This window comes from Choloepus didactylus, chromosome 1, assembly GCF_015220235.1.
Source record: "Choloepus didactylus isolate mChoDid1 chromosome 1, mChoDid1.pri, whole genome shotgun sequence".
Classification (NCBI taxonomy): domain Eukaryota; kingdom Metazoa; phylum Chordata; class Mammalia; order Pilosa; family Megalonychidae; genus Choloepus; species Choloepus didactylus.
This window is the reverse complement of record NC_051307.1, coordinates 74,022,522-74,040,072: the sequence shown is the minus strand read 5'-3', so window position 1 is coordinate 74,040,072 and position 17,551 is coordinate 74,022,522. Positions and strand designations below refer to the sequence as shown.

The following is a 17,551-nucleotide window of genomic DNA, read 5'->3' as shown; positions in this document are numbered from 1 at the left end:
AAAGGAGGCTTCATGCATGACATGACATTTAAGCTAAATCTCAAGCATGAGAAAGATTACTGTAGTCAGGGGATGTTAAATTCCAGAGTCTTGAAAATATATGGCATGCTTAGTATTCAAGTGTGGTTGGCATATAGGGACATTGCAAATAAATAAAATTCGAAGGTGTCTGGAGACAGGGCAAGAAAAACATAAGATGCTTTGTTAAGTAGTTTGAAGTAGTTTGGCCTTTTATATTGAAATTGGCATTTCTGAATTATTGATCCAAGGGTCATATTATGTAAGAATCAACAGGGCTGTTAAAATGCAGGTTCCCAGGCCCCAATCGCAAACTACTGAATCAGAAGCTTTGGAGGTAGGACTTATATCTGTATTCCAAACAAGATGTCCAGGTGATTTTTTTATTCTCATAAAATTTTGAGAATAAATGATCTAAGTGATGAGAATCAATGAGGGTGATATGATCTGAGCTGTATCTGACGTGTAATCTGGCAGCAACCAGAAGACTTGAGGAAGAGAGACTAATTAGAAGCTGTTTTAAGCTGTCAAGTGAGAGATGCTATGAGCCTGGATGAAGGCAAAGGAAAAGGAAAATGGGGTGCAGAAATTGAATCCTTGGGCTTTGGTCCCCTCTAAGGTAAGGATGAGGAAAGAGGAATGGGGTGGAATAAACTGCTCCAAATGTTTTCTATTGTTGTTCTCCCATCTCCCAGCTCTTCGAGCTTTGCCCTTGGCTTCATCCTGAGGCGAATACCGACATGGTTACCGCAGTTCCGGTATCACATCCAGGTGCAGAAATGCTCAGAGAGAGGAAGAGAAACCACTTCTCCCTGTAGCTCTCAGATAACACCCTTAACCTGAGTATGTTCCTCCTTCATGAAATCTCCTCCTCAACTGGGGATAAATGGAGTCTATCTACTGAAGGAGGGAGGGGTAGATTCCTGAGCAAAATAATGGTGCTGAAATTGGTAGAAAGCAAGAGGGTGGGATGAGTAGTGGGTTGACCATTACACTAGAATATTGACTAGTGCACTGCAGACTCATAGAAATATTTGTTGGAAAATGGCGTGAGAGGTCATTTTGAAAATAACAGCACCTCACATTTTGCATAATACTCCCTTCTATGTTTTATTACTTCACTTTCTCCTCATAATAGATTTGTAAGGTAGATTTAAGCAGGTATTATTCCTGATAAATTGGCTAGACTCAATCTGTTTGTTGAAGCAAGAAAAGTTGCAGTCATAGGCGTTAACTTTTTCATCATGCCTGTCAGAAAAAAGGCAAAGTGCTAATGAGATGTCAATTACAATGCTATTTCCAGGTCAAGTAAGATAACCAACCAGAATGGCAGGTTTATTTTGAAGGTTATTGTCACAGGATGTGGTGACAAAATCTAAAGTCTTCAATGTTTTATAAGAATCTTTTCTTTGAATGATACTTCCAAGGACAAATTTGTATTAACAGAGAGAATAGAACAAGTTGGTAACTGTTATGAATATTCACACAAGTCTCCTTGTTGCACAGGACACAAGATTGATATTCTTGTGAATGTTCTCAATTTAATACCTTATCAAATCAGACTGTTTGAATTTGTTTTATGATGCAGAAAGCTCTATCTCTGTGACTGCAGGAAAGAAGGGACATCTCTTCATCTCTTTTAGACTCCTTTTGTTAATTGTAAAGACTTGCAATTTTTAATGCCAGGCTCTGGAACTCCGTTACTTTGATAAAAAGTAAGAAGCAAACTTAAGCCCTCATTTTTATTTTCAGAAATGGAATAAGAGATGAATAGAATTTTACTTATTAGCAATGAAAGAAGAGACATGAAACATTAATTTTCCACATTCTGATCTTGCAAATGAGGAAAGTGTTATTGTCACAAGAGTGGTAAAATAGGCAAAAAAAAAAAAAAAAAAAAATGTCAGCAGGCACAGGCAAAGTTATCCCTATCTTAAGGTAAAAAAAGGTTTAAAAACTTATAGAACAAGGAGTGCATGTTTCTGTGCCCTTGTACCTCCCCTACTGCCAGTGACTGCAGCTCCTGCCCCCTGATTAGGGTCTGACTGTCCCACCCTCTATCCCTGTCCTTTAACCTGTACTCAGTGTTGAACACTGTGGCCGCTTGTTTCAGGTCTGTGCTAGAACCTCATCTTCTATGACCTTCTGAGGCTCAGAGAATTGAGCAGGCTGGTATCACCTTGGGAATTAAAAATGCAGTAAGTGATATTGTTCTTAGTCATTTGATAGTAAGATTTAGAGAATGAATTAAGTGGAAATAACCAAGAGATTAATCGGTAGTCTTTTTAAAACAAGTTGTTTGACATTTATTTAAAATATCTTCAAACTTGTCACCCAATAGCTTCTTTTAAGGTATCTCCTGAAGGTACAATTTTATTCTTTTGCTTGTATTTCCCCTGAGTTTGTGATTATAGTAACCAATAATTATATGCCAATTTAGTTTTCAGTCATGCATAAAATATTCTAAATTATAATGGAGAGGAAAGAAGTTTGTGCATTTGTGAGACATTTCAATATTCATCTTATAGGGAACTGGCTTCTCTTTTATCTCTAAGAATATTCTGAGTGGTATGGAAAGGGTCAGCCCAGGGAAAATTACCAATGGCTGTCATTTGTTTTCACTCTGCCAACTACACCACTCCCCAGTCGACACTATTTTAGCACTCATTGCCTCTTGGAGAAAAGCTAGCTGAAAAATGAAACCAAGATGTCTGTGGATCTATTACTCAGATTTGGTTAACCTGTAAGTAATAGAAAATTCAAAATAACAGAGGCTCAAAGGAAACAGAAATCTCTCTTTCACATTAAAGTAGGGTGAAGGTAGGTGGCCCATGGCTGGAATGAGGAGTTGGGACTCAGAATCTCTGTATCTTGTTCCTCTGCTATCCTCAGCCCATGGCACCCAACCTCTGGTGTAACGTGGCTGCTCAAACTGCAGCCCTTACATCCTTATTCCAGCCAGGAGAAACGAGGGTCAAAGAGTGCCACACTAAGCTGCGGGTGTGTGTGTGTGTGGGGGGGGGGGGGGTGGGATGATACTATTCCAGCAGTTATATGCCCAGTAAAAAATCAAGATTGTGTACTAAGGAAGAATGGAAGAATGCAAATTAGAAGATAACCGGCAATTTGCCCCAGTTGGTTTAGTTGTTTTCTTTCTCAATTCTTTGTAAAAAGACTAAAAGGTAAGATAAAATTTAATCCAAAAATTGTGTTTTCTAATGGTAGAATTTCAGGTACTACTATTGCTTGTGTGGGAAAGATTCTATGGGTCTGGGAGATCTTTACAGTGTTCTAAAGTCATTTTGTAAAATTGACTCGGATTTATAAACTAGAAGCTTTGTTAAGCAAACTCTACTTACACGAGTCACTGGATTAATTCCCACTCTCCTTTCCCTCTGTCAACACACTAACTCAAACCACAGCATTCAAAACCCTCATGGCCAGTAGCCTACTCTTTCATAGCCCATAGAACTTCTCCCACCACCAGGGCTGTATGCTTACCAAGAATCAATGGTGCTTGTCCCTACACTTGATTCTGCTAGCTATACTTGTTATTGTAGGTACATAATCTAGCTAATTGTTATGTATTCTAATAAAATATGAGTGTGGGTAGTTATTCTATGATAATTAAGTTGAATGCTTTGCAAAGAATCTATAAAGGTACCTTGTTAAAAAAATTGCTGGCAATTTTAGTGGGGGCAAAATAATTATCAAAGTCTTGGAAGAAAAATAAAAAATCTAGATCTACACACAGCTCTCTTAACAAACATTTTAAGTTCTTGCTCCACTTTACAAAACTTAAGCTGTGATTATAAATAACATTTTATGGACAGTGATATATACCAAGCAAGATGGCACAGAACTCCAGTCAGTGGATCTATTCAGAGAAAAGACTTTGGCCCTATATTGATAGATTAATGAATAAATGTTCATACATTTGCAGTTTAAGTGTTTATGGTATAATTTTTTATGATTCCTCACTTCAGTTTTGACTTCCAATGGATCTACTAACTACTGTTCTCAATCAATTTGGATTAAAAAAAAAATAAAAACAAATTTCCACTGAATTCTCAAGTTTTATGAGAAAAAGGAAACACTGGCATTTTAAGAGACTTGGCCATTCCTCAGAGGTGGCAAAGAAGCCTATCGATGAAGACTCCCATCCCATTGTCTTTCCAATTTGGTTTAAATAACAAACGATTGTCTTAATTTCAAATGCAATAACTTTCATTCCCCATAGATGGGACCAAACACCAAGCAATAGTTCTACCATAAATTTAGACTAAATTAGATTAAAAATAAGGGTAAGCTTTAGCATTGGATTTTTTTTTTTTCGGTTTCTTTTGAGTTTTGTCTGTTTTTGGAGAATGAACATGACTTTAGCATCTGACGTCACCAAAGGGATGACTTCTAATTTTTTCCCCTACAAGTGGGGTGGAAAACTGATAAAGAAAGGAAGAGCAAAGATATTTTAAAGCAAGTGGCATTGCTAAAACATTTGCCTGTAAAATCTCTTTAACATGAAAATTTTGCAGGAGAGTTGTATGCATGTTAGAGTTTATTGAAAGCACAGACTAGCATTTAAGTAGACTTGTATTTGGATTCTTTCTAAACTAGGGAATTCTTAGTGTGTGAAAGCTACCATAAATTATCACTATCTTTCAAAACTTTTAAGGAGTCATCTTTCAATTTGTTTGAGTTAGCCTTTTTTTGATTTCATGTAACAGAGACCCAGTAGCAGCACTTATAGTGAGGGGAGAGATTACTGAAATTAAATAGGTTGTTATAAAGATAATTCAAAAACAGCCCCAGGGTACTTGGAACCCATGTAGGGATCATGTACAGAGCCTGTGTTGGCATCTTGAATCTACAATTTATTTGTGTGACATTAGTAAGTTAAATTTTACTTCTTTCAGTTACCTTATCACTAAGATTAAGATCATAATATTATCTATATTTAATGTTCTGTGATTAGATTAGATACCCAATTAAAGCACTTAAACCAGTGTCTGGAATTTAGCAAGTGATCAATAAATGCTGGTTGTCACACTAGCTGATTCATGTGATTAAGTATGGAGTCTGAACTCATCCTCAACCAGCTGTCATCATGTGCTTACTCTTCGCTTCTGCCCTTGTTAATTGTGACCTGCTTATCAAGGCCCGATTCTATGTTACAGCATCCTTTGAGCTCTGCCTATCACTGTCCATCCTCCTGTATACAGACTGGCTGAGAAGATGAAATCTACTGTCTTGGTTCAGGTACCCACTCCTGGCCCAGGAGGAGCACTTGCTGCGAGTGGGGTAATTTCCCCCAGAAGGGGTGAAGGGATGGTAGGCAGCATTAGGAGTGCACTTTCTTCTGTATTCTTTCTTGCTCCCTTCTCTCAATTTGGTGATCCCTGTTTTCAGTGTTTTAATATAAAGTGTCTATTCTCTGAATCAAGTGAGGGCAAAAGCTCAGAGATGGATTTAAAGTATTTCAAAACTAATTATCCTGCTTTTACTGTCAGAAATAAGCCTTTTAATACCAAAGGGAAATGGGTTATAGATCTTTTTCTTGAGATTTGAGTTGAATTTTTTGAGACTTTAAAACATTTTCAGAAAGAATCTCAAGACTTTAGATGAATCTGTTTTCTACTCACAAATCTTATTTTTATTTTCCTCTGTACATTTTTTTTTCAGTTGAAACATGAAAGCTTATAATAATACTCTTTCTGGAATATAAGCCCTGATAACTGCCACAGGTTAAGTATATGTCCATTAATAATTGCATGGTGATCAGTAATTCATAGCTTAATGAATATTTCAAAGAATACCAGTTAGCTTTTATATATACAAAATTACACTTAAAATGCTACAATGGGCTTGGATTTCTCCTTTGGTCAAGATGGAATTAGACTTTGGGTTTACCCTGCCACTAAACACAGTAAACACATAGTCAAAAGGCATGAAACAATGGCCCTCAAGACATTGAACATCAAGCAATGAATGATGATGAGCCTTGAAAGGTGAGAAACAAATAAGGTAAATCCTACTATTTCCCTATGTTATTGTCTGGAGAAAGTTTTCAATTCCTGGTGCAAGCATAGGGCATCTAGATATAATCCAGTGGTCTCCCAGAATGGAGGAGATGGACCTCCAAGGTAAGACAAGCCAAGGAAACTAACGTATGCAGGGCAGAATACTGGAGATGAGAGAGCCGAAAAGAGCAAGAACTCTGGAGTTCTGTGAGGGGTCTACCTTGATAATCAGTTTAGTGCCAATTATGCATATGCAGAAACTACCCAAGCTTGGGGGAAGACACACCTGAAAAGATTATATTCATAGAAAAGCATTTACTCATGGTCACAGAGTCAACATTTAGCCTAGAATATCAAGTGTCTTTTTACATTTTCCTATTGCATTATAGGAAGGAATTGTGCTAAAGAGTATTTGAGTTAACTTTAAGTTATCATAATCTATATTGTACAGTTCAGCGTTCAGTTAACATTAGTAAGAAAAGAACTTACTGGTAAAAAAGTTTTGTTAGATTTCTTTTTATAATCTGGTGTCGCAAAGATTTGATCAAAGAGAGAAAATTAAACTTCCAGAAAAGTCTAACAATGTGCCCATATTCCAGGGCAAAGCCAAACTTGCTTATCTAGTGTTCTCCCATTTCAAATGAACACTGTAGCCCTGTTAGAGAGGAATATATGGAACACTGCAAATTCAGCATATTTCAAAGTCCTCCATGTGGAAGAAAGCAGTCACTGATTAATATTGCTGTTTCCTTAGTTGGCCTTCTCAATGTATTTGGGAAACTATATAGACTCTATAAAGCTGGAAAAGATCTTAAGAGAACATCATATCTACATTCCCACTTTAAATTTTTTTCTTTCCTCCTGTTAGAAAATATATTGAAAAACTCCCTTCATTATAATGATTGAAGAAAAAACATAAAATACTTAGGAGTAAATTTAAGAAATGAGAAGATTCTATTTGAAGAAACTTATCAAACTGTCATATCATGTTCCTGCTGATTAAATACAATAAACCATTCCTTCCCCCATCCTCTCTTTTTAGTTTAGATTTGGTTTTGGACGGGTTTTGATGGTGACATTTGACAAAACTATTGGATTCAATTGGAATAATACACCTCTGAAAATAATTAAAGCTTAGGAAATCAGATATGAATGAAGGTGTGCCACACCACAAATTTAAAAGATATATGAAATTTCACTAATTAAAATATTCTGGCACTGGTGCCAGTACACAAATTAATGAAAGAGCAGAAATAAACATAAGAATAGATAAGAATTTGATATATGGTAAGGTAATTCCAAATCATTGATTAAAAGATGAATTATTTAGTAAATCATCAGTCAGTAAATCATTGGAAAAATTGGTTAAAAATTGGAGGGGAAATTGAGGTTAGATTTTTATTACACCTAAATAAATACCAGATTATTAAATAATTGAATATAAAAATGAGATTTAAAAGGCAGCTAATTTTAAATTTTTGAGGTTGGCAGCTTTCTGAGCATCGCACCAAAGGTGGAAACCACAAAGGAAGAGTGACCTATTTTAAAAGCATTTCTATAACGACAGGAAACAAACAAAAAAAACAAACAAAACAAATTTAAAACACAAATGACAAACTGAGGGAAAAGTTCAAAATAAATTGTAGGTAACATGTTAATATCCTTAATACAGAAAGAACTCTCACATAGTTTTAAGAAAAAGACTACAAGAAAAAATGTGAATAGGCAATTCACAAAGGAAGAAATGTAAGTGGTCAATAAACATATGAAAAGAAAATTAACCTTAGGAAAGGAAATTAAGTAATACATAGTTAAAATTGGCAAATAGGAGTGTATGAAACAAAAGAAAAATGAAATTTGGTTGGCATGTGTCTGGGAAAATAGATATTCTCATGAACTGTTAGAGATGATATAAATTGTTGCAATTTTTCTGAGGTAAATTAGTGACATGTGAATACCTTTTAACACGGTAATTCCTTTTCTAGACCTTAAGTCTAAAAAAGAAGTCAGAAAAGTAGCTAAGTATGTAAAGAAAGATACTTATCAAAAATCATAAGTTGGAAACAAGCTAAATATACTTCAAAAGTAATTTCAATTAATTCTAATATAGCCATCAATGGGATGCTAAGCAGACACAAAAATTATGATATATTAACCATATCTAGTAATAGTTAAATATAACTGGAAATAAATCTATGACATATTGCTAAGTGAAAGAAATTTTGAAAATAGGTATAAAATACCCTCCCTTTATTTTGGGTTAAAAAAAAAAACCCAAACAACTGATGTATGTTTATGGGCATGCTCAGAATAATACAGAAGGATGTACAGAAAGTTGCTAATAATTATCCCTGACTAGTGGAATTTCTAAATTATTTTTGATATTTGTCTAATTGTTACAAGAAGTATGCATTGTAAAATAATTTTTAAAACTTATAAAGCAATTTCCATTTGGGAAAAAAACTTAAGAAGATTATCCCACTTCTCAGTAATGTAAAATGTCTCCCATGCATTACCATCAAAAATTTCTCCTAAATAGGGAGTATTTCACATTGGTGAGAAAGGAGAAATGTTTTTTAGAAAAATCACTGATTTTTATTTTTCTTTTCAATGTGTTCTAGAACACACTTACACGTTAAAAAATTATTTATTTCCCTGAATATTAAGCACTGTTGGTGAAGTTGTGACTTTGTTAACAGGCTGAATTTGCAAAGCGGATTTTATTTCACATTTAACTATGTAGGCATTTTTACTAATTTTCATGATATTCCTATTTGATGTGAACGTAATGTCCAGATCAGAGGTAAACCACCATCCCACCAATAAACGATAAGCCCGCCACTCTGCCAGGTCCCCCTGTATCATGTGGGGACCCTGTATTCTTTAACAGACATCTCCAGTAAGAGCAAATCAGTGAGCTAGATCATAGACCGGCTACTTTACAGGCTCTCTCTTAGCACGAATCAATCCAAACAGTCTGATGGGGTCATCATGAATGTTTTCCTCTATTGCCTGGCTTTCTGGTGGGGAACTGTCGACCAAAGTGGTCTTAGATATGCTGGCATCCATTTCCTGTAATTGCTCATCTTCATCCTTCTCTGACAAATCAGTATTCTGTTTTCTGGGCTTTCTGCACTTCCCCTTATAGCTGTGATCCAGTGTGGCATAGCACATTTGTGCTTCAGCGGCTGCCTAAAAAGAAAGGCAAGTTAATTTTTCATTGTTAGCCTGTTCTTTAACTTTGATGACTTCTGGGAATTTCTATGGCCTATGAAAAACAAGTAGCTTGTTTTCGGGGCTTTAGCTGGGATGACAGAAGGAAAACAATAGTCAACTCAAGACTCAGGATTTGAAAATAAATGCTAAGAGGAAACTTTCTTATATTTTTCTTGCTTTTTTCTAAAAATGTGCATGATCATTTTAAATTGACTCTCAATTTGTACCTCCTCCTTAGCTAGCTTTTGCCTTATGTTGCTCTCACAAACAAGCATGACAGATGAAGCAAGGTTTTGTTGTTCTGTTTGTTTTTGTTTTAAATATATTTTGTTTTAAATATATTTTGTTTTAAATTTTGTTTTAAATATATTTTGTTTTAAATATATATTAAATATATTATTTGTTTTTGTTTTAAATATTAGGATGATTTGTGCATACTGGCAAAATTGCAATGACCATTTATAATTGAAGGCATAAGGTCCTGAAATAAACAGGAGATATGGTCAAGAGTTTAGTAGAAGTATTAGCTTTGTAAAAGAGAGGGGATACTTCCGACATAGGAGCAGAGAAAGAGACTAATTAAAATTTTGACATGGAGATGAGGGAAGATGAGTGAGCACACATTTTTGTTCCTTTAGTTTTTTTAGATTGTGGGAGCTCTTGTGAGCTCTTATTTTACTGTTAGACTCCTAATTAACTCTTCCTAATATATAGTAGACCAAGATATTATAATCTCAACTTCCAACCATACATCATTTTCAAAAGGCAAGGAGCTTATTTGCATTTTTATCCAATAAATAAATACTTTGTCACTCAAGCTTTATATATAATGTTGTAGATTCCTTATGCTTTTATAATGGACTAATGTAACAAATGTTGCAGCAGCAAAATATATATATATTTTTATAATTATGATCATTCTAATCAAATGAAATTGAGTAACTATAAAGAGGTTACCTTTAATTTGTGAAACTAAATTTGTTAGAAGAGTGTAATATAATAAAGACTAATTTCCTTAGAAGTATCTTTAAATATATAATTTATAAAATTGCAGACTTTAGAAGACATTATAAGGCTTGCATAATTTCCACTTGAGTAAGTATCCAATGTAGCTCAAATGAAACCGGCTTGTACACTTCATATTTATTAGACAGTGACTTCTATTCAGAATCTCCAGACTTTTAGATGTAGTGGATTTCTTCATCTCAGAAGGTGAGGTCATAGTTTAACCTTTTTTTTGAGAGGTTTGCTTTGTGTTATCATGGATTTAGTGGATCATATTATATTATGCAGTTTTTCATAACTTCTATCTAAAAATGAGTTTTATAATTAACTAAACATCAAATGACAGATTTGCCTGTTAGAGGGTGACTTTACATTTTGCCCAAGCCACATTACATTTGATTTCTTAATAAAAGTTTCAAGTCTGATATCTTAGGGGACTCATGTAAAAATTCAAAGAGAGAAAAATTCTACACTTTGGAAGTTTCCATGGTGTGACCCATTTTAGGGAGGAGAATGTTTTCCATAATTAGGCAAGACTAAGCTTGGATTCTGCCTGCCTCTTGGTACTTGAGTGCCCTAAAACATTTTCTCATCCTTTATAATCTTCTGTAAGGTGGGAATCACAATGCTGCCTGCTTCATAGGAATCAAGGGAGATAATGCACAGAAAGCATATAATACAAGGTGACATATAACAGTTACTCAGGAAATGTTGGCTCTATTACTATTACTAGGGAACAGAGAGAGGGTGCAATTAATTGAGGGGACAAGATCTGTGAGGAGAAAGAAGAACCATTTTAACTGAAATTTATAATGCTTCAGTAGCATATAGGCTAAGGATTCTGAACAGCTTTTAAAGAAATTAGTGCTTTGTCGTGGGAGGTTGAACTGATTGTGGTAGGAAAAGGAGAACCTATCCATTTCCTCTTGGGTTTTTTATATGATTTCACTAAGGCTTCTGTCCTGCCTATCCTCACACAAGCTGTGTGTATATTGCAAAAGTTCTTGCTATAGGACCACAGTCATAGGACTTGTATTAAAATGTATACTCATTTGCCTTGTAAAATAAGGATGTGATGTTTTATATCCAGCTAATTTATCTCATAAGCAAAAGTCCCCACCCCCACCCCCACCTCTGACTTTTGGATTCCTGATGTCTAGGTCTTGTAAACATCATCCATGTCTCAAATTTTACATTTATCTCTGTGATACACATACATTTTTCAATCTGAAAGAATGACTTAATTGGCTACTTATGAAGAGAATCCACTTTACCCCTTCAAATCTATTGCCTTTGTAATTAATTGTACAAAATTTTGATTCTTCAAGAGGTGATGCCTTGTTCTCTTTACTTGCATCTGAGTGTACCTTTACAACTCAGGTCCTAGATTTTGACACCTGATTCAGACCACAACATTTCCTACAGGCTGCATCAGATGTGCAACAGAATTCTGTGTTTTTATGCCCTTGAAAAATGCATATGTGCTGTGATTTGGGCTGAACTTGATCCTTAAAACAGAAAACAAAATTCACCTGTGCTGCTGGGACAACTTCTTGTAGTTTATTCACCGATCTCTCTGGATGGGCTTTCATTTGTTCATAGCAACTTTCATCCATTGGTTCTTGAGAGTTGAAAAGATTGCAAGTTATAATGGAAAACATGCAAAATGCTGACACGAAGAAAAATACAATATCCAAGCTACATGTAGTTGTAAATGTGAAACTCTCATGAATCTCTTGACTAATCCCTTTGGTGGGGATGCAAAGATGTAAGGGAGCAAAAACTATAATCTGGAGTTCAGACAGTGGAGAAGGTTTTTGCCCTATGGGGTTAATGATGAGACAAAAAGGAGGTCATTTGGGATATGAACTACATCATATTTTTTTTTTAAAAAAATACCATTGCAGAATTACTCTACTGAAACTGCAATTAAGATGTTATAGAGATGGTGTGAGTTAAAGGATTACCAGTGCTTTCTGCTATTAGATAGGATTGCCGACAGTGTGTGGTAGCATGAAGCATGGTGCACGTACATTGGGGATTATAATTTGATTATTTGTTCGGAGTCATAAGTTTTACCTAGAGGCATTTTAAATCCTACATCCTAGTTTTGAAAAAGAGGGTTTAGATTATGATTTTGTCCCATAAATCAGGCTGCCCCAAGGGTCTGGGTCTGTACAATGCTGGTCCTAAATATTTGGGGCTTTTGTACAGAGTCTAACCGCCAGCAGACATGCATTCATTTCATCCTGCACGGTATGCTTACTGAATCTTCTGTAACTTTTCTTTCCCCAGCTATTACCATTTAAAAGGGAGAGGAAAGGAAGGCAGTAACTCACACAGGAAAGCCAGTACCTGTCAGAAATGTACCACTTTGACCCCATCGAGAAAAAGATACATTTATTATAATAAAAGATACCTCATAGTTGTTCAGCCCTTTCGGAAAAGCAACAAAGAGTCTGTAGAGAGTGTTATTTGTAAAGCATGGTCCCTGGAAACCTGCATCAGAATCACCTGGTGGGTCTATTATGCAGCAGATCCCTAGGCCCTACTCTGGACCTACTAAATCAGATGCTATGTGGTTTGACACCTGTGCCACTTGGCTATAGGAATTACAGGTATAATGGGCTTTGGGGCCAGAATGCATAAGAAAACATAAGTCCCCAAGTCATACAGGTGGGCACTGTGATTCTGTAAGGCAAAACAGGAGAGTAAGTTATTTTTAATAGGGTATTTCTGTAAAGAGTTTTCTGACTTCTTAAGTGTGCAAGGATCAGAAGAATAACACTCTACAATGGGTGTAAAAGAGGGAATGTCAAAAGTAAATAAATTCTGGAATCCTATAAAATAAAATTCCCACATTGCAGACCTCAGGAAGATTCCATATTGTTTTGATATAAGGGTATTTAGATAAAAATAGTGCATTACTGGACATTCCTGGATGCAAGAACTAGAGATCAACAAGAATTAACCCCAGATCTTCTAGCAGGACTCTAAGTGAATAGAAAAACCTGCAGGGAAAGGGTGGGGTTAAGTGCAAGCATCATCCTGGCATCTTCTCCCAGCAAAGCTCTGGTAACTGACCAGGATTATCTGTTTTGAGAAGTTAGGGCAGTTTTGTTCTTAGGTGGTTGGAATGTTTCAAATAGTAAGTGATGCTGGGAATTGAAGAGTAACACTTGTTGTATGAGAATAAAAAATATATATATGCAAACCACTGAGTGGTTATTTAGATCTTCTTTCCTCCACCTGCCATCAGTCTGGCCCTAGTTCTCTTCTTAATGACTTAAAGTGAGGAAAATGAGAGTAAGTGTTCATTGTTCCAGATTATTCACTATGGTTTTGCTTTTATAGAGTATACAGGGCACAAAGCAGTTTCTGTGGGCCACTTTCTATTCTAGAAACAGCTTTATTTCACAGATTTCTGTGTATGTTGAAATTCATTTCTAATAGTCTGCCTATATTCCATTACTGCTAGAGTGAAATGAAAATAATACAGAAAAACAGGATGTTGATTTACACTGAATATTTTACAACATGCTGTATTGGAAATATATATTAAATCAATTTAATCTCTCTTGAATTTATAGTTCCCACTAGGATATTTAAATGTTGTTATGATAAAAATAAGACACTTCAAATTCTTTGTAGAATAAAGTGGGGCATTAATTTATTGATGAATTTAATTTATGAAAAAATAAAACTTACCTGGGACCATATTATCTAAATTACCATAAATTGGTGTGTCTTCAGTGTAATACTCATCAACCCTATGGCAAGAAAACGTAATTTACATTATGAAAATTCACTTTGCACATAGTACATATATAATTTCTCAGCTAAATTCAATATTTGGTGAATTATTGGATGTTCTTGGTCGGACTTTACTAACATCAACCAAGGAAGATGTGTGTGTATGTGTGAATGTATGTGTGTATGTGTAAAATTAAAAAGTTATTCTTTTGGACCTTTTTTCTGGAAATAATGATAGTAAATACCTAGTCAGTATTCACTGTGGATCAGGTGCTATTCAAAATGCATGTCAGATATTCATTGATTTAATTCTCACAACAACTCCATCAAATAGACACTATATCATTCCCATTTTATAGATAAGGAATCTGAGGCACAGAGAGGTAAATAACTTGCTCAAAGTCACAAGATTAGTAAGTGGCAGAACTAGAATTAGAACCTAGGTTATCTGTGCTCTTAACTATAGACCATACTGTCTCTTCCTTTACTTGCCCAGAGTATCACTCTGAACAGTATCCTAAAACAAAGTTTAGAAAGTAAATATTAATTTACTGATGATTAAAAATAAAAGACCAAAGGATTATTGCATACTTAGCTTGGCAAATCCAGTAAAATTACTGATCACCTATTATTTCCAGATGTTGTGCTAGGTATTCTACATTCATTATATCAAAGACCCAAGGAAATTCTGCAGAAATGTATTATTCCCACTTTACAGATGGAAAGCCTGAGATTCAGAAAGGTTCACCTACTTTCTCTAGCTTTATATCTAATATCAGCAATAACTACCAGCTATGAAACTTTATGCCAGGCTCTGCTACGTGCTCATTCAACCCTCAAAACAACTTTATGAGATGTATACCATTGTCCCCATGTGCATATAAAGAATTTGCAACTCCTTAATTAAATTGTCGAAAGAAACACAGCCAGTAACTGGTAGTGCTGGGGTTGTAATGCAAGTCTGGTCCTAAAGCCCTAAGCTCTGTTCACAGAACCAGGAGGTCATGCAAAAACAGCTATAGGGAAACAGACTAGGAGACAATTCAGGGACCACTGGTTTGGAATCCCCTAATCAAGAGAACTGATGTGAATATACAGCTATTTGTTCTTGCTATTTGATTAAATTTTCTTTCAGACTAATCTGAGTACTCCTATTAGGATTTCAGTAGACATTTTACCACTGTCACTAGACAGAGACGATGGCCCTACAAACCAACTTTTACAATGGCAGGCTGGGAACAGAGGAAAATATCAGGCAGTGGGAATGGAATTTCATAAAATAATTCCAACTTCTTTAACTTTAAGATTAATTTCACTGAACTAAAGGGAATTGCATCAAAAGAATAAAGGACTTATCACAAGGCAAGACACCTATATTATCCCCCATGCTTCTGAAAGGGACACAGTATATGTAGTCGCTAAATAGTAGATAAGGGTCCTTAAAAAACAAAGAGAGATCAAATGATACCTGTATGAGATGGTTTGAAAATTGCAGGGCTGGCATGTAAAGCTGGTTGTTTAACTGATAACAAAGGAACTCATCTGTAACTTCATTCTCATAAGGTAATTCAGTACAGCTTAATGTTGGGTTACTGAGTAGTCCCTGCTCATGGTTTTCTCTGGTTATGCAGAAAATATAATACCAAAATGTGAAGAATTTTTAATAAGACAATCCATCCATTTTCCTAGCCCATGTAGATAGCAGATACAACCTGCAAATGATAAATCATGTCCAAAAAAATGAACATCATTTCATTCCCTATGAATGGAAATAAGATGTGATTTATAATGCTCTGCCCCATGTCTACAGACAGATCTCTAATGATTAATCACCTCAAATAAGCTATTATTCAGGAGCAGTTGCCTAACCAACAAATTAAAAAATATATATTTTCCTTAGCAGTGCCAAATAGCTCCAGTCCATTGCAAATATCTAAAACAGTTCAGGTACAAATGTTTGGCAGTGATTTATGTGGAAGATTAATGACTTTAAAAAACAAATCAATAAATGAGTCTTTTTTTGACAGCCTAGTACATGTCTGAGTTTTGGGCCAAATTAGACACTCCATTTCACTGAACATGTCTGAAATTGTCTTCTACCAATAAGCACATTTATTGACTGTGCCAGTTTGAAGCTGTTATGGAACCCAAAAAAGCCATGATCTTTTAATCCAGTCTTGTTGGATGGAACCTTTGATTGAGTGTTTCCATGGAGATGTGACTCACCTAACTGTGGGTGAGAGCTTTGATTAAATTACTTCCATGGAGGTGTGGATGCTGCCCATTCAAGGTGAGTCTTGATTGGTTCACTTGAGTACTCAAGAGAGCTCAAGAGCTGACACAGACAATGACACTTGGAGATGCTTGGAGATGCAGACAGGAGGATTTTTGGAGATGCTAAGCTAAGAGATGAAGCCCAGAGTTTGTCCCAGAGAAACTAAGAGAGGACCCCCAGATGCTTAGAGAGAAACACCCTGGGAGAAAGAAGTAAGAATGCACAGGAGCTGAAAGAGAGCAGCTGAGAGAGAAGCTGAGAAAGACATTTTGGAGAAAGCTATTTTGAAACACAACCCAGGAGCAAAGGCCTAACAGACCCCCATCATGTGACTTCCCATCTGACAGAGGTGTTCCTGACACCATTGGCCATTCTTCAGTGAATGTATTCTCTTGTTGATGCCTTAGTCTGGACACTTTTATGGCCTTAGAACTGGAAATTTGTGACCTTATAAATCCCCTTGATAAAAGCCAATCCATTTCTGGTGTTTTGCATAACGGCGGCTCTAGAAAACTGGAACACTGACACTCCAAAATTTAAAATATTAATTGCATCTTCTACTGGGGTCCTAATTTTCTACTCTCATTCATATTTTCTCATCTTTACTTTTAAAAATTTTTGTTTATTCTTTATCATTATTTTATTATAAAGTCCTTTTGTTTTAATGTCTTCAGTGCTTTATGTTCTAAATAGAATTAAATAAGTAAATTTAATTTAAAAAAAAATCATTACCTCTACCTGAATGACTTTGTATTTCAAATGTTACAATTTTCTTTTTCATGAAACAAGGATACTAAAATATTTGATCCCTATTGTCCTTTTCAACTTACAAATTCTATGATGCCAATGTAGAATGCCAAAATCCAAATAAAAGTAAAAAGGAAAAAGACATCTCTATATAACTAAATAAAGCTATTTAAAGTGACTAGAAAGTTGTCACATTGAAGAAAGAACAAGTTTATGGGTCAATCAGAAGTTGGTTTTGATAAATGTTGACTTGATTTGCTTAGTAGACATTTCTTGGAATAGATAGATATGTAACTTTGGACTCAATTATTCTATGAATTCTATTTAAAGCCATGAGAGTTAATGAAATTCCGTACTGAAGGAGTGTAGATAGAGAAGAGAAGAGGCTCATGAGATGAGCCCAAGGCGCTCTGATGTTAATGTTTAGGAAATAGCAAAGGAGAAGGAGATGCTGGTAGAAGAGGAGGAAAAGACTAGCAGAGCAAAGATGGCAGGGTAATGAGGTGTGGAATTTAGT

General features: G+C 35.4%; 1 protein-coding gene across 1 annotated transcript in view; it reads right to left on the bottom strand.

Moving 5' to 3' along the window:
* Nucleotides 1–1,993: 1,993 nt before the first annotated feature.
* LOC119533044 (T-cell receptor-associated transmembrane adapter 1) overlaps nt 1,994–17,551 on the bottom strand; it is a 40,049-nt gene continuing 24,491 nt past the window's right edge. Inside the window, exons 4-6 of the mRNA XM_037835199.1 lie at nt 13,968–14,029; nt 11,792–11,880; nt 1,994–9,230 (exon numbers count right to left, since the gene is read on the bottom strand). Coding sequence (XP_037691127.1) covers nt 8,973–9,230; nt 11,792–11,880; nt 13,968–14,029 — 409 coding nt within the window. The 3' untranslated portion in view covers nt 1,994–8,972. The remainder of the gene's footprint in view (nt 9,231–11,791; nt 11,881–13,967; nt 14,030–17,551) is intronic.